Source organism: Anoplopoma fimbria, chromosome 8 (assembly GCF_027596085.1).
Source record: "Anoplopoma fimbria isolate UVic2021 breed Golden Eagle Sablefish chromosome 8, Afim_UVic_2022, whole genome shotgun sequence".
NCBI classification, from domain to species: domain Eukaryota; kingdom Metazoa; phylum Chordata; class Actinopteri; order Perciformes; family Anoplopomatidae; genus Anoplopoma; species Anoplopoma fimbria.
Window position 1 is genome coordinate 17,666,643 of NC_072456.1, and position 17,198 is coordinate 17,683,840.

Consider the following 17,198-nt stretch of genomic DNA (forward strand, 5'->3'; position numbering starts at 1 on the left):
CGACCGTCTGTGTTTGATTGCACCAAATTGTTAACGAGCTGTCCACGCCTTCACACCCCAATAAACAAGGCTTCCTGCAGAAAAAAAAACCTAACAGAGATCTATGCTCTCAAAGTGTCTCTCTGCTTCTCCTGGGACCGGTAATGGAGCTGTCTTGTGAGTCAATGAGATATCCTGAGGACAGAAGACCGGCCAGTTGCAAGGTATGTTGAGAAAATGAATGCATCGTTGTCTTTGTGTACAGGGAACAGAAGAATAAAAAAAAAAACCTAACTGAAATTTACTGTCACTCACTGATGATGTGTTGATGGGCGTTTTTATGTGTTTAGTTTGTGGAGCTCCATGTGCTGTATGTTCCAGAGGACCAGTGGAATGTGAAGCTCAATAAAGTCCCTGCTGAAGCCATAGAGAGCTTCATATCTGCAGGCTTCATCAGGTAAAAAATGCTATGCTATGTAAATGTTTATTTATTAGCACGTTTTTTTATTTAATACTTATTTGATGGATTGAAACCATAAAGTGACTATCTCAAAGATCTCAATGTTTTCAAAAGCACAGTGCAGCATGTGAGTAAACCTACTTTACTTTAAATGTTTCTTTCCCAAAGCGTCATATTTGCTTTTAAAGCTTGATATGATTATGGCATTTGAACGGAAGCTCTCGAAACCTGTTATATTTTTATCTCAGCAAATATTAAATATTTCTCTAAGATATCTATTTAACAGTGTTTAGACTATAACAGGTAACTAAAATACACAGAAACCCAGATTACAGATGGTTTTATCTGGGTTCTTCACAAAGTGTCACAATGCAAAAGCAGTGGGAGTACATAAATTATGTTATGGTTCAGTTATCTCAAATCTCCTTTTCATCACTCAGGGTTTATCCTGATATCAATCTGAAAACTCTGAGGAGCGAGCTTCGGGCTCTTCTTGGCGCTGAGAGGAACATTGACAAATTTTCCTTCCTCAAATGTGTGGGGCGCAGTTTGGCTCTGGTAAGTGCAGCTGGCTGTTTATTGTGGGTTTTTTTCTAAAGCTGGTTGTGTTTCCCCGGCCAGACAGTCGAGGGACAGAATGCAGACAGTTTGATTAACAAGTTCACTATTCAAGCTGTTGACACTAAAGGGTGTAAAGGGTGGAAATTGTGTGTGTGTGGTCGTACTAGAGAAGGAAGTGAGTACACAGTTTTTACTGCCATGCCTCTTACAACAAACAAATCCTTTGCTTTTACAGGTCAAGAGCAAACAGGAAAAGGATCTGAAAGTGAAAACGTTCGCTCCACCGTATGTATGTAGAGTCCACGTTCAATATTTGCATTTTTTCTTTGTAAAAGTCACTGACAAAACAAATTAGGTCCAAGAAGCCCAAGACATGATTACATTTAATATTACAGATAATAGTATTTCAGGATTTCAAATAAGTGACTTTCACTTTTGTATTTGTTTTGAATTTTTTGTTTATCAATTTCTTTATGAATTTATTTGATTACCTGTATGTACTTATTTAGTTAGTTAGTTAGCCTTGTAGCTCTGCAGTATGGCATGATCTTTATTATGTTCCCGTTAAGCCGCACTTATGTCTTGTTGTCACCTGTCGGCAGGCCCCACAGCCAGAGCTTTACCTGCTGACCACTGTGGAGATGGATAGCAGTGTTTGCTCCCAGTCTCTCACACCAGACACCAGCAGCAGCTCCCCAGACTATCACACTTTTTACCACCCTCCCAAGACGTGCAGCCTGCCAGCAGGAACAAAAGAGCCTGTTAAATTCCCCCTCATCCTCCAGTGTTCCCATCAGCCACCTCCCACTCCCAGCCTAGAAGAAGGGGAGGAGGAGGAGGAGGAGGAGGAGGAAGATGAGAAGCAGAGCTATAGTTCATCAGAGACAGAGGGAGAAAATGAAGAGGAGGGTCTCACTTCCAACAACTTAGAGTGGGCAGAGCAGGAATGTTACCCGAGGAAGCCTCATAATCAAAGGGCAACACAGCTTGTTTCACAGAATAAAGGCAAAACTACAGGTACAATATATTAGCTTTTGCTCTGCAGCATGGAATGCATTATAGTATGCAGGCTGTTATCTGTGCATTTATCCAATGTGATGAAAATTCAGGTTTCTGTAATTTCAAACAAAGTGCTGCTGATATTCACCATGTTTCAGAACAGAGCTTATCACTCCTCTTGTGACTCATATTCTTGAGGTAATGGTGAAAATGCCAGTGAAAATGCCAGTGCAGCCTTGTAAATCATGCTACAAAATATCATCATCTTCACTGAAAAGCCCATTTCAGGCAAACAAAGAAGATTTTATTAGTTTTATTGTGAAAAATGACATTGGCATTTTATAATCTTGTTTATCAGGCATTTGTTGCATTGGGAAACAAGTATTGTACATCTGCCACCCATCCTCTTTTGAAAATGAATCTTCTGGATCTCACATTTATATACTTAGTTCTTCACTTGTTATAAATCTACAGCTTTCCAACGATGTGAAGCCAATTCAGCTCAGGTGAAGGAGTTGCCAGAGAAAAGAGAAACCTGCAAAAAGAAGAAACAGTACCACAGACAGAACAGAGCGGCCAGAGATTCAGGAGTCACCCAGTCTCTGGAGGACAGAGATTCAGGCTTCTCACTCACAGACGGGTACTGTGCAGCGTAACTGAGTGCCATACTTGTACCCTGCTGAGTATTTCTACTACTGCTTCTGTAACGGTGTGACTGTTTGCAGGCTCGGCAAATCAAAAGATGTACACGCATTGAAGTCCATCAGGAACAAACCAACAAGTGGGGTAATGTATAGCATAACATATGTGCCAGCGTTTTCTGACAAAACTTTAAAATATGTCACTTAACTATTTCCTTTTAAGAAAAAAACCTATGAAAAAGGTTGCCCTTGAAGGATTTTTGACAGTGCTTTAAAAAAAAAAAGGAAATCTTAAGTTTCTTAAAGTAGTCATTAGTCCAAATTCCACTGAAAGTGTGTGAGGAATACAGGAATACAGACTAGACCATTAAAATCAGACTCTGTTCAGATTGTTGTATGTCTTGCTGGTTTTAAGGTCTCAGAAAGTCCAGTTGGGTTGTCTCGGTGTGTTGGGCTCACCTCTCCGCCTCCAGGACGAGCCTTCACTGTGGTCACTCAAAAAACAACTGTCTCTCCCGTTTTTCAGACAAACAGTAAGCTGTTACTTGGGCCACATACCAATGGTTAATGATCATTAACTTATTTTTTTACCCAGCTAACATGTTTGTTACTGTTAGGAGAGGAGCTGATCGAGGAAATCAAGTTGGTAAAAGAAGAGAGAAAGCAACTGGAGTGGACAAGGCAAGAGTTGCTAAGAAAGGGGAAAGATTTGTTGGCTCAAAACAGACATCGCAGAAACCAAGGTGATCCATCAAATACTGTTTCGTAAAAAGCTAACATCTTATGAGCATTTTAACAAGTTGTTTAGTTTGCCATTAGTCTGTGAACTCACTTGAATTTAAGTGTATATATTCTAGTCCTTTATTGCTCATACAGAGTTGAAGAAGACCTTATCCCCTGTTGTTTTAATAGCAGTTGACAATACGTTAAAGTAAGAATGTAACTACTATATTATTTAATAGGTCAAATTTGTCAAAAGTAACTCAATTCGGCCCATGCCTTTCTCTCCAATGTAAAGCACGTGACAGTTGGAAGAAGAAATATTTTGAAACCAAAAAGGCCACAGCACCATTGGAGGAAAATCTGAGAAACTTAAGACAAGAGTTGGAGACATTTTACAACAAACTCCTGCACCAGCTGCAGGCCAGAGATAACAGAGGGAAGCCAAGACGACAGGGCAGATCCTCCATAAAGGTAAAATGGAATTTATCTTGATTATATGTCTATGTCTTTTATGTCGGTTTTGACTTATACAAAAGGTAGGCAAAGTATGAATTTGGAAGATTACCTAATCTTATTCTTACTCTAAATATTGCATAGTTTCCAATGAAATCAGATACACTGAGTGATATTTTGAATTGCCGATGTACCTTTTTCACAGCATACATTTCAACTTGAAGCAGGAAAAGCAAAGGTTTAATCAAGAATGCATCGTAGAAAAACCCTGTAAGAGGAACCCCTGGCTTTTCTTGTCAAAATGTCTGCTATGAAAAAGGTCTATCAAAGAGCTTGTTGACCCAAAATGCCACCAGTGCTACAGTCACTGAAACACAAGTTTTTGAAGCTGGACAGCACCGACCAGTTTTTTTCATTAAATTCAAGTGAAATGACTGATTGAAAGATCATGAATTTCAGAATGAGCTCATCATTCAGATCATGACAGAGAGCCATGAGATTGACAACCTGAAGAGGAAGGTAGAGGATGCTAAGATGAAGCTGGTAACAGAGATAAAGGTAACTGATTTTCTATGAATCTATGAAAATGTTTCTATAACTTCTGAACAAAAGAAGCTGTTGTACAACAAAGGAAGTTGATAACTAGTTGGTCAAGAGGCATATTTGAAAAAATGGCAAAATAGCACACATTTCTGTTCCTTTTCAACATCCTACAAATATTACGTGTTCTAACATGCACTTGAAAGTGATATTATTCGATAAAATATTCTTCATACTTTACTATGAGAATACACATTTTTACTAGTTAGAACTACAATGCAAATTTGCATATTTAAACAGTAAATCTTATAAATATTTGAATTAATAGAATATACAAAATGGTATGCCATGCTTTGCTTTAACATTTTAAATGAGTTCCTTTGTTCAAGTAAAATTCCTGCATTAACTTACTTAATTGAAAAGTATGCAAGTATTATCAGCAACATTTACTTAAAGTATAAAAAGTAAAAGTACTCATTGTGCAGTAAAATTATGTTTTTTGATTAATATAACTGCTGCATTAAAGTGCTGTAGATGTTTTAAGGTTGTGCTAATTTTATATACATATACACTGTAAGGTAGTTTTATCTACAGCAACTTATAATAGTCTACAGGATCATCATATGTTTTTATAGCACTGCGTCCTGTGAGAACCACGTATCTCTAAAAAGTCAGCTTCTTTATGAGCTTGGAAAAACACCTGTCTTCCAGCTGATCTAAGAGGGTTTTTAAATAGTTTATTAGTTTATTTTCCTGGTCTAGGATCATTTGATCAACGAATAAAGGAACACCTCATCCAACAGTTTATCAGAATATTTTTTTATTAAAAATTGAATTTGGAAAAACCTGGTCTTTAGTTGACAGGAAGGCTATAAGCACTCCATTCTGATTGGGTTCGTTCTAAACTAATGTGCTGGCTACATTAATTGAAATAAATAAATACATTTGAATATCTTATTTACAACAATGAGTGTAGTCCTTCAGTGCCTCATCCTCTGAACACCACAGGGTGGCAACTGTAACACACAAGCTGCAACACGTAAGTTACACTGCCCCTCTGAACCCACTGACACAAATCGCTATTCAACTGCTACCTCAGGCTGATTTGGGGATAATGACACGGCTGAATAGCTAGCTAGTCTTGTTGCGTTCAGAGGATGAGACACTGAAGGACTCCAATCATTTTTGTAATTAAGATATTCAATTGTATTAATTTTCTTTATGTAATGTAGCCAGCATATAGGTTTAGAGCGGTGAACAGACAGTTAACTAATAAGTATGTGTACATTAGCAGACATTAATAGACACCCTACAGACAGTCAGAATCAAGTATTCAACCAGACCATGGTATAATTCCTGATAATGGACACCCCAGCATTATTTCATCCATATCTGAGATGTAGAAGTTTAAAGTTCCCTTAAATAGAAAGACTCAAGTATAGTAAAAGACCATGAATTTCTACTTCAGTACTGTATTAGGGTAAATACACTTAGGTAAGCTGGTGAACCATCTGGTGTATTATATTAACAAACCATGTTATTTTTTCATGAATGGCTTTTGTAGTTGAGGAAACAGGCTGCCACAGAGCTGAGGGCCCTGAAGGCTGAGCTGGCCCAGAAGAAGAGTCAGTCCTCTTATCCTGGTCCCAGGTCATCTCTGGGCTTTGGAAAGACCACACGGGACGGACCACAAGTTAAAAGCACCTCCATCTAATTCATTACTTACAGAACTGTAAAGAAAACCTTTGGTGAGACAGCAATTGATGTTGATTTGTTGGATTTTTATGCTACTGAGTTTAGTTTTTTTTATACTTTTACCGAACCATTTTTTTATTAAAACTTCATGTAAATTTGTCCAAAATGTTGATGCTGTTGACATTCTGAATTACTCAGGTGCTGTAAGCAAAGAAAGCCCGTCAAGAACCATTTTTGTCAATATTTTAGGGGGGGTTGGGGGGAGATAGCAAGTCAAGTATGGTACGTATAAACAAGTCAAAGTATATTATATCGGAAAAAGTAAAAGTATAATGTGTCATAAAAAGTTATAAAAAATGTCTTAGTATAGTTTGTCGATTGTTTTTGTAATAGTCACAGTATAGTATGTCCAAAAATATCATAGTATAGTAAGCATAAAAAGTCATAAAGAAGTCATAGTATATATTATGTCAGAAAAAGTTATAGTATAGTATGTCTGAAAAGTCAAATCATTGAAATGTCTTAGTAGAATATATCAAAAAAAGTCATAATGTAGTATGTCGAAAAAGTCCTAAAAAAGACATAGTATGTTGTAAAAAGTCATAGAATAATGTGTTGTAAAAAGTTGTAGAAATGTCATAGTATACTGTGTCGAAAAAAGTCAGAAAAATGTCAAAGTAAAGTTTGTTGAAATAAGTATTAACATAGTTTAGTATGTCGGAAAAAGTCATAGTATAGAATGGCAAAAATGTCTTTAAAAAGTAATAGTATAGTATCTTGAAAAAAATCTTTGAAAAGTCATAGTGTGTCGATTAAAGTCAGAATATATTATGTCTAAAGAAAAATGACATTATAGGATGTCCCAAAAAGTCCTTAAAATGTCAGAGTATAGTATATATAACAGGGTCATAAAAAAGTCATAGTATAGCATGTCAGAAAAAGTCAAAGTTTAATGTGTTATAAAAAGTTGTAGAAATGTCATAGTATAGTATGTCAAAAGACACTTTAAAAAAAGTAACAGTATAGCATCTCGTTGCCCTGCAGCCATATTAGAGTCTGTCCATTCTTGGTTAAAGGCTCTGGTTAAGCTGTCCAGCTTTCTCTTTTTAAAGCACGCAATGTGAAAATACTTTTCTCAGTCGCATACTTCTCCTACTGTTCAGCATCCCTCCCCATCTCCCCCGTGTGTGTGTATGGGTACATCCCAAGTCTCTTATTTGTCATTTCCTTGCTCCTCCATCCTTGCTTGAACAGGAAGTAGTTCTGTGCCGCCATATGGACGTCCCAAAGCTCTTATTTCTTTTATGAGGAGCGGGGAGCTAGGAGGGATCTCTGAGGAGCCATGAGCAAGGACACACGAGAGCGGCATTCCAGGAAGTGTTTTAAGGGCCGACTCGCCCCTCATTGTTCATCAGTGATTTGATTGGATGCTGTAGCTGATCAGACTGATTTGTTTTTTCTAAACATCACTGGAGTTTCATATCAGAGTGAAAACAGATCACAGATTAAACTCAAGTTTTATATTTGATTTGTTTTCTGATTCACCATCTGGTTAAAATATGTGTAATTGTAGGTCTGAACAACAAAAGGACAACAAACAACTTTCTTCGTTTGTCTTTTCATGATCTGTTATCTCCCCAAATAAGTATTATTCTGTGTGGCTGTGTAGCAACAAGGCTGTAAATATTACAGGGATTATAAAGTACCTCAAATTAACCCCAAACTAACCCTAAATGAACCTCAATGTTACAGCTGCCTTAGAACTGTTAATATATGCGACGTCTTCGGGCAGTAGCAGCAACACAGTTAAAATGTCTTGCGAAATTTTCTAGTTATTATTATTATACCCAATTTATGCAATTCCAAGACTGCAATGGGACCCCAGTATGCAGAAATGTTCTTAAATATTATTCTTAAATAATATAATAATTTTTAGAGATAGATAACACATTTATGCTGCATGCAAAAAAATACAGTTTATATAAAAGTCATAGTATAGTATGTCGAAAAAACTCATGACATAGAATGTTGAAAAAAATCGTGAAAAACATGTCCTACTATAGTATGTTTAGAAAAAGTCATAGTAGAGTAAGTCGAAAAAGTCCTGAAAAAATCTTACCATAGTCTGTTGAAATAAGTCATAAGAAAGACATTATGTAGTATGTCAATAAAAGTCATAGTATAGTATGTCAGAAAACGTCCTTAAAAAGGCATAGTCTAAGTCGAAAAAGTCATAGTATGGTATGTCCCAAAAAATTATTAAAAAGTCATAGTATAGTAAGTCAAAAAAGTCCTAAAAACATCATAGCAGAATTTTTTAAACAGGTTAAAAGAAAGTCATAGTATAGTATGTCGGAAAAAGTCACAGTAAAGTCTGTCGAAATAGTCCTAAAAAAGTCAGTATAGTATGTTCAGAAAGTTTTTAAAAAGTCATAGTTTATTATGTGGATAAAAGTCATGGTATAATGTGTCGTAAAAATGGTAGAAATGTCATATTGTAGTACGTTGAAAAATGTCCTAAAAAAGGACAGTATGACCGAAAAAGTCATAATGTAGCATGTCGAAAAAAGTCACAGTATGTTGTGTAAAAAAACAACATAAAAACGTCATTGTATAGTATGTCGAAAAAAGTTGAAAAAAGTTATTGTATAGTATGTTGAAAATTTTTCATAAAAAGGCAGTGTATAGTTTGTCGCAAAAAGTAACAGTATAATATGTTGAATAAAGTCGTAAGATAATTCGTCGTTAAAAGTCATTGAAATGTCATAGTAGTGCATGTTGAAAAAATATCTAAAAAAGGTCATATTATAGTATGTTGAAACAAGTCCTTGTATAGTATGTCGAAAAAAGCTCTTAAAAAGTCCTAGTATAGTATGTCGAAAAAGTTGAAAAGAAAATTCCTGAAAAATGTATAATATAGTTTGTATGACAAGTCATAAGGCATAGTATTGTATGTCGGAAGCCTAATAGTATAGTGTCTCATGAAAAAGTTATAACTTTGTATTTCGTTTAAAAGACCATAAAAAAAGTAGTATAGTAGGTTGTAAAAAAGTCTTAAAAAGTGATAGTATAGTATACTAAGTGTGCTATGAAAAGTTATAACTTAATATGCCATAAGAACACCTTAAAAATCATAATATAGTATGCCAAAGAAAAAATATTATGAAAAGTCATATTATAGTATTTCAAAAGAAATTCATAAAAAAGTCAATGATAGTCTGTCAAAAATAATCATACGGTATGTCATAAAAAAAACATTGTATGTCATAAAAATGATACTCTGGTATTTCATGAAAAAAAGAAATGTCCATAAAAGCATAGTATTAGAGTTTGTCATGAAACAGTTATGACTTAGTATGCCATAAAAAAGTCATACAAAGGTTTAAGTAGAATATGTCATACAAAATTGTAAATAATCATAAAAAGTCATAGAAAAGTCATATCATATTATGCCATAAAAAATGTCACAAGAAATAATATAACTGTCAGCAAAAAGTAATTTTATAGTGTGTCATTAAAATGTCTATACTTTAGTAGGTCATGAAAGAAAGATGTCATTAAAAGTCACAGCCTAGTACGCCATGAAAAAAACATAATAAAAGATGTCATTAAAAATGTTTATACATTGCTTTTTCATGAAAAAGTATAGTTAATAAGTAAGTATAGTATGCCATCAAGAAAAATATAATGAAAAAGTCAGTATAGTATGATACAAGAAAGAAGTAAAAGGAAATAAAAAAAATGTCTTCAAAAAAAAAGTTAGTTTAGTGTGCCAAAAAAAATCTTATTTTAAAAAGTCCTAGTATATTGTGAAAAGGTCATAAAAAAGCCATGATATATCATAAACCTGGCATTATATAGTAAGACATAAAAAATGTAGTAAAAAAAGTCATAGTATTGCATGTCATAGAAAAGTAATCAAAAGTCTTAGTAAGCAGTTCATTTATTGAATGATTTTATGTGGCTGAGTTTTGTATTTCTGTGTTTTTGCTTTTTCTGCATTTTCTATGACGATATATATTCTGTATTACATGATTTTTGATGTGATCTGATTTATCTGCAATGTTGATACTGATGACTTTCTGAATTTATCAGGTGCTGTTAGCTAGTTAAGAAGAAAGCCCGAAGTAAAATGATTAACTGGTTATTTAACTTCAATAACTTACAAATTAAAAAATATTTTATTCATTAAAAGCATTAAAGTGCACAGATTTCAGTAAGCTCAGTAGTGGTCAATCAAAAATACTCTCTGTTTTACATTAATAAGATTGTTTTTTTTTGTTTTTTCAGTTTGCACAGAGGAATGTCTGAGACGTAACTACATTCAACGACAACAGCAATAAAAGCCACAATAAATTCAGAAGTGCAAGTATGCACCTCCCGGACAGAAAAAAGCCACACCCCATTACTGCTACAAAGGGATATATTGACTTAGCAACAAACAGGGGTGATGTAAAATTCTGCAGCATTGTCAAGTGTATCCCAGCTAGCATCCTAAGAGTGCATTCCACATCGCTGCAGTCTGCTGCTTGGCAACGGGGTCATCACTGTAGTCCAAGATGTTGCCATTCCACATGCCAATGCCCCTCAAACCTTTAGATTTAATCGACTCCGCCTTGGGACAGATGCTCTGTGGGTCATCGTACCAAACCTGATGAATCTGTCCTTTCTGGTCCTGAGGTAAAACAGAAATCCTGAGGTTAAATATAATACATTCTGAGACACTTTCCATACATTTTCAAAACCTCAGCGTCACTTTCAGTTAATACCAGTTACATCAGCGACGCACTTTACCTTTACTATACATTGATTTTTATATATTACAACTAATCAGTCTTAGTTTGTGATAACTCCTTGGACTACTGTATCAATGCAACATTATTCATTCTTAATCGACTGAAATTCTATCTATTGTTCAACCAATCTGTTGGTCGATTGGGGATAAAAAGTCTGCACGAAACTCTAGATTAACTAAATCAGCTACAGTGTGCTGTGCATTCCAGCTGGTAGCCTAAATTAATTTAGGTAAACATAAAAACCTATTTACAGCATATACAAATATTTTCACCTAATAATTTCATCTAACATCTGAAAAATCTGACAAAAAAATGCGTATGCGTTTTAACAACTTAAATGCCTTAGCCTAAAACCTCTTTGGACAAATATGCAAATTGAAAGTAAGCAATGATTTATTATCTTCAAAAATGGTGCTTAAGACTTCTCAAGGGCCTTAGTGTGGCTAAATTGATTTATAAACTTATAATACTCTCTCAGACCCAGTGGACAACCTGTTAAAATGAATGAAAAGAAAATGAAAACCGATGATGGCATCATCTTTTCACATGACAAGACTTAAAAACCTTTTAGAAGGCATGCAGCAGGAATGTTTTATGACTGTTTCGAATGGGTGATTTGTTTTGTTTGGAAAGTGTCACTCTGGTAGCTTTAGTGGATGCGGGCAAACTGGATCAACAGACTGGATGAACTTTGCCTGATTTGTTGAGTCATAAGGAGGTGACTAGAAGAGGTGAAGTTGGTCAAGCTTGAATTTGTAAGAACGACAAAAAATTCATGAAATAGACGCCAACTTTGCTAACCAATAAAACATTTTACCCAAACATAGCTGTACATTTTTAGAGTTAAGATTTAAACTATATAATAAAGACACTGTACCTTGTAATTGAAGTAAGGAGCTTGCTGCTTGTCGTCCCAGAGCCTGCCGGAAAATGAGTTGTTGACCTGCTTCATGATCCACTTGTATGTTTTCTGTGTTCCGGCTGCATCACTACAGGGGGCTCCACGGAAAGGAACTTCGACTATAAAACAGACTCCCTCCTGGTATGGAAAAAGACATTAAGGGAAATCTGTGTTAACATTACACTAATACACTAATACACTGTGCAATACAATATTTATAATAGTTTCTGTCTGTATATATAATATTTCAGTTACTGTGGATTCTCTACTGTTCTTTACTGTTTTTTATTGCTCATTTGCTTATTTATAATACTTATTTTGATCTTGTGTTTTTTTTATTTACTATGTCTCTTGTTTGCACTATCCTCTTTGCTGCTGTAATCCTGTAAATTTCCCTGCTGCGGGACTAATAAAGGATTATCTTATCTTATCTTAGTCAGACAACTCATGATATACTGCAACAACAAAATAAGTGTAAATAAATTATAGCAACAGCATGTTTTGCCTTCAACAACATTTTCCGGGAAACAAACAACAAACTTCAGAAATATTATAAATCACAGGAAGACGAGAAAAGGTTAAGAGATAAATAATAACTGTCTTTCATACACAAAGGCAATAAAATGGCTTTATATAATGCATAACGCATTTTTTTATTGTTAATAAATCCCATAAAAATGGCAAGACAATGTCTTAGTCTCTCTCTATATTTTGTGACTTCCTTCACCTATCTATGGCTCTCTGGTATTTGTTTGTAATGAAGGAATCTACTGGGCACTGTACATTACATTAACACTAGTTAATACTGCATATATTATTATTATTATTAATAATAATGCATCACACTATTTAGATATGCAGATTAAGAAACATTTAGTACTTCAATTAGAAGGTACAGCAACAGTAAGGTATACGTGCCACTCAAAATAAATGGTTATGAACCACGTGTCTCATTCATGTGTTTTTAATCATTTTAATAGCAATTCATAATTATTTTCAGTCTTTTGATAAGATTTGTAAACAATTAAACAGAGTCAACAGCCATGGTCGGGGCATTACGAAGCTGCACAGCCTTGCTTGGAGATCAACACTAACTGCAATCCACATCCATGATGCTACCATGCTTACAATGAAAATGTGATGAGTAGTGTTGGGCAAATGGACATTTTGACCAGAAGATGGTGCTAGATGAAAAGTTAAAAGGACCACAATTGTCACCACAAATGTCCCAGCAGTCCATCCAATGGTTTTCAAGACATTTCACTCAAAGCCACACGAGTAAACCTCAAGATGGCGATAGAGTGTAAGTCAGACGATCACTAAAGTTAATAGCATTCATCTACTGGGCACCATGGATGTCTGTAAATATCCCATGGCAATCCATTCAAAACTTGTCAAAACATTTCACTGAAATCCAAAATGTCACCCTGCGGTTGGTGCCATAGGAAAAGTCAGGTGGTCACCAAAGTCAGTAGGATTCATCCCCAAAGGACCCTGGCTAAAAATGTAGATTACTAGACTTAAAAATACAACAAACATTTAAATTGTGTATCTTTTAATAGGAGCATATCTTACCTGGGAAAAGTTAAGGCATGGGTAGTCATAGCCGTACCATGGCACTCCCATCACTAGCTTCTTTCGATCGATCTTAAGACTCAAAAACTGGTCATAACCTTAAAAGAGTAACAGGCATTTCATATAGTGGTAATGAATAGGTCTGCATTGACATAATGATTTATAATCATGCATTAATCAACAACTTAACAACAAACCGTTCAATGTTTGAGAGAGGGGGGCATTTGCCATTGCAATACAGTTCCCCATGATCTGGCTCTGCTCATCATAGGACATCACAAACAGCAGGTCACAGGATTCGGCGATGGTAACGTAATCGTAGCAGCGCTTGTCGATACAATTTGGTGACCAGGCGACGTCAAATGAGACCTTGAGATCGGGATAAGATTTTAAAAAAAACAGAGTCCAGGCAGGTTAGGAAAGGCTTACAGCACTTCAATCGTTCATTTTGTTGCCTGCTTAATTCCGATTTAGGGCGAGGGAGGGGTTTGAAGGTTTCCTAGGAGGCTAACCCAAGCTACATGTTTATATAATAGGACCTTGTCAAAACATTGTGTTCACCTGGGAGCCTAGGATCGCGTTGTGGAAGGCCTCAGTGGTCTCTTTGACCAGGTCCGTCAAAGCATGGTACTCCGGTGAGCCCTCCTCCACTGCTTGTTCGATGTCGATGTTGATCCCATCCATAAATTGACTCTTAGCCAAGTTGACCTTCTCTGTTATCCACTCCGTCCTGTTATATTGGTCCAAAATGTAGGGGAGGTGAACATCACCTTTTCCCACCAACATGAAAGAGAGAGGACATGGACACAGTTATGAGTGGATGAACTGTTGAGCAAAAAGTAGTGCCAAAATTGATTAAATGCCATAATTTAATTAAAGATCGAAGCTCCCCACACTCAATGAAAACGAGGATGTCATGTCATATTGATGTAGATAGCTTGTTTAGCCCTTGACCTAAAGTAAGAACAATGGGCCATACTCTACAGTTTCTACCTATCGTTTCTTTGCACACTAAAATAAGTTGTCCTACCTTTAAGTACAACCCGTGCTCCTTTGGAGTGAGCGTAACACATGAGCTCAGCATCATATTTTCCAAATGTCGCCACTGTCGTCACCATGCTCCAGTTGTAGGACTTCCATGCCTTTCCACCCACGTCGAACACAAACACCTTAAAACACAGACAGACACATGATGCTAAGGTTAACGTCTTCTATTCATACACCGTTAATGTCACACTAATTATTTCAGTAATTTGTTAATTTGATAAATCACACAAAAAGAATACCTGTGAGAGACTGATTTTATCAAGTCAGTCTGACTTATCCTCATCCTACCACAATAAGTTTAACTGAAGCTGAAACTATTAGAAACAACGCATGGCTGAAGATGGTGACTGCAAAGAACCTTTTTTTTCATTATCATTTCCTGAATTGATTATTTTTTAATAAGTCAATTAATCGTTTAGTCTAGCCTGTAAAAAGTCAAATATGAAAAATGTCTAACACAAGTTACTAGAGCCCAAACTGATTTCTTAAAAATATAGTCTGACCAGGCCTGAAAGCATTAAAAATGAAATGCATGTGATGTTTGGTCAGTTGGATTAAACTGTTAACCGCTAAATGAAACTGTCTTTCAATAAAGACGATTAATAAATGGTTATTCTTTTAACAATGGCGTGTATGAAATCTGTTGCTGCTAACAGAAACAGAAAAAAGGCTTTTACATATAATGACATTCCTTTCACCTTAGTTAGCTCCGTATTGTTTATTTGTAATCTGACCTAAACTGACCCAGTATGTGTAAACAGGGTTTCCATGGTCAGAAAAAAATGATAAAAAATACTATAATTAGATTTTTGGAAAAAAGTAGCAGCGTAAAGTACATGTAAGGGTAAAGTAAATTTAATGATTGATGTTTCACTTTGTATCTGTGAAACACAACCGTTCCCACATACTTCCTGAAAAAGGATTTTGTTGCATCGAAGCTCCACGTAAAGGTGCCAATAGACCTTATTGGTGAGTAACAGTGGAAGATGTAAGGGTTATCAATGTTATAAGTTACACCTGTGTTGGTCAAGTCAAATCGGAGAAGGGTCTGTTACATGTATGTCAACTAAGAGCTCTTCAAATGTGCAGAAGTAAAGTGTGCCCAAAAAAAGGCACACGGCCTCAAAAGAAACAAACACGCTGCACTGATAAAGGGGAACAGCAGTCCCCAATATGAAACCTCCCATTGAAATAATGATAGAAAGCTCAGCAAATATTACATATTGCCATGAATCCAATATATTGAAAACAGAACAGGCTACAATGCTAAGGCACCATTTTCATGACAAGTCCTTCCTCGTGAAATTGGTAGATGTCTATATTGTCGGTTCCTACATCAAAAACTAGAGTTCACACTTGATTTTTCTATCTGTTTAGCTTGTGATGCATTTAATGTTTTACAAGTGAGGATGCCACTTTAATGCTCACTGACCAAAGCATGACATTTTATAGACTTCCATCATAAGATCTAATTTATTACAATCATGAACAGAGGTTTTTGACACAACATTGTGAAATAGCTGTCAGCACCCAGCATACACTTCTGTCCATTTATCTTAACAGCAAAACGTTTTATTGTGTCTTCTTTCTATTAGATAGTAAAGTGGCCTATCAAATATGCTACAAATTGTTGACAGTCTGCAAGGGGAATCTCCATGTAGAATTGTATTTGATGTGTCGCAGGTGGAAGTTGAGCAATACCTTGTTGTGTCATTTGGTCGTGTTTAATCAAGCTGACATTTACTACCTCAAAGTCTCTCTCCTCCCAGATCTGTTGACAGAGCTCGGGGCTCTCACAAGGACACACGGCAGCCCTGCAGACCAGGATTATCGACGCCAACAACAGCAGAGAGTACGACATTTTGAGCGCAATGACAGCGGACCAGTCGCACTTCAGGCTGCAAATAAACTACGTTGTACGGAAGCTGACATGGTTCAATCTTGAGAAACGAATGGCAAAACATTGTTGTTAAATAGAAAATGCATTTTGATGCCCATTAATCATGAATAAAATCGTGTATACACAATTGGGTTTTATTCAGAGGTATATTATATTCAAGAGGATGTGATCTACACGCACCCACAGTATTTTTTTTAGCAGCTTTACAGCAAAGACAGAACAGAAAGGATGGCTTGACAGGAGTCAGTTTCCTGTGTCTGTGTCACTTGTGTTTCACCAATGTCGCGACACTTTAGTGAATGTGAACACAGATTATGGCCGATTATTTTGCCCCACAGTCACCAAAGTAAATACTGGACCATTTTTCTTCACACGTCACATATCTTCCCAAGTTTCTGACACAAATATTGCATTTTCAGACGGATGTATCCTCGAGAAAATTGACTTTGTTTGAGACTTTTCGCTCTCTCTCAGCAACATACTCTCGCGAGATCTGTAAACTGAGGTCAGCAAACGCACCAGTTAACATTTTTTTTTAATTGCTAAATGTCTATAAGCTGTGAAAATATCTGATTTTAGCAAATGAAAATGTAATGACATTAAGCAAATATAGCTCAATCTGCTTTCATCCATGCGCATAACATTTCCAAATGAGGTCCCACATTTTGTTTGTCTGGAAATTTGGCCATTTTGGATCTCTGCTCCTTCTTTTCGGGTTCAATGCAGACTGCATTTCGGTTTAAATCTCTATTAGCTAGACGTTTGTTCTGCATCTCTGCCAACTGTCAAGCAAAAGAGTATCATTTGAAAATGTGTGCACTTCATTCATTAACACAGTAATAAAAAGTACTAGAAAATAAATATATAAAAAAAGATCATCACCATCACACTTGTATTTGCTCGAAATGTAAAATTGACTAAATAAAAA

At 35.9% G+C, this 17,198-nt stretch overlaps 2 protein-coding genes across 3 annotated transcripts; one reads left to right on the top strand and one right to left on the bottom strand.

The window, feature by feature from the left end:
• The first annotated feature begins 47 nt into the window (after window positions 1–47).
• spata1 (spermatogenesis associated 1) lies at window positions 48–7,367 on the top strand. Of its 2 annotated transcripts, XM_054602094.1 has the most exons (13): window positions 48–203; window positions 330–436; window positions 880–997; window positions 1,236–1,289; window positions 1,603–2,017; window positions 2,474–2,639; window positions 2,725–2,785; window positions 3,056–3,173; window positions 3,258–3,383; window positions 3,659–3,834; window positions 4,276–4,374; window positions 5,921–6,104; window positions 7,306–7,367. In XM_054602094.1, the coding sequence occupies exons 1-12, from the start codon at window positions 144–146 to the stop codon at window positions 6,068–6,070; spliced, it is 1,650 nt and encodes a 549-aa protein (XP_054458069.1). In that variant the 5' UTR covers window positions 48–143; the 3' UTR covers window positions 6,071–6,104; window positions 7,306–7,367. The 2 variants fall into 2 exon arrangements, with proteins under 2 accessions (XP_054458069.1, XP_054458068.1); XM_054602093.1 differs by lacking the exon at window positions 7,306–7,367 and having other exon boundaries at window positions 5,921–6,296.
• Window positions 7,368–9,947: 2,580 nt separating this feature from the next.
• On the bottom strand, window positions 9,948–16,286 carry ctbs (chitobiase, di-N-acetyl-). The gene is made up of 7 exons (XM_054602873.1): window positions 16,118–16,286; window positions 14,354–14,492; window positions 13,885–14,093; window positions 13,521–13,692; window positions 13,324–13,421; window positions 11,725–11,886; window positions 9,948–10,726 (listed from the first exon to the last, which is right to left on the bottom strand). Exons 1-7 carry the CDS (start codon window positions 16,229–16,231, stop codon window positions 10,538–10,540), a joined length of 1,083 nt encoding a protein of 360 aa, XP_054458848.1. The 5' UTR covers window positions 16,232–16,286; the 3' UTR covers window positions 9,948–10,537.
• Window positions 16,287–17,198: the final 912 nt, after the last annotated feature.

Bases quoted from the DNA above. Each gene is read 5' to 3' on its own strand.
- spata1 (XM_054602094.1), top strand. From the start codon at position 144: ATGGAGCTGTCTTGTGAGTCAATGAGATATCCTGAGGACAGAAGACCG. The intron at 2,786-3,055 runs GTAATGTATAGC...GCTGGTTTTAAG, and splicing joins GGAACAAACCAACAAGTGGG to GTCTCAGAAAGTCCAGTTGG. The intron at 3,835-4,275 runs GTAAAATGGAAT...CATGAATTTCAG, and splicing joins AGGGCAGATCCTCCATAAAG to AATGAGCTCATCATTCAGAT.
- ctbs (XM_054602873.1), bottom strand. From the start codon at position 16,231: ATGTCGTACTCTCTGCTGTTGTTGGCGTCGATAATCCTGGTCTGCAGG. The intron at 14,493-16,117 runs GTAGTAAATGTC...CTGTGTTTTAAG, and splicing joins GGGAGGAGAGAGACTTTGAG to GTGTTTGTGTTCGACGTGGG. The intron at 13,422-13,520 runs GTTTGTTGTTAA...TACTCTTTTAAG, and splicing joins CCTCTCTCAAACATTGAACG to GTTATGACCAGTTTTTGAGT.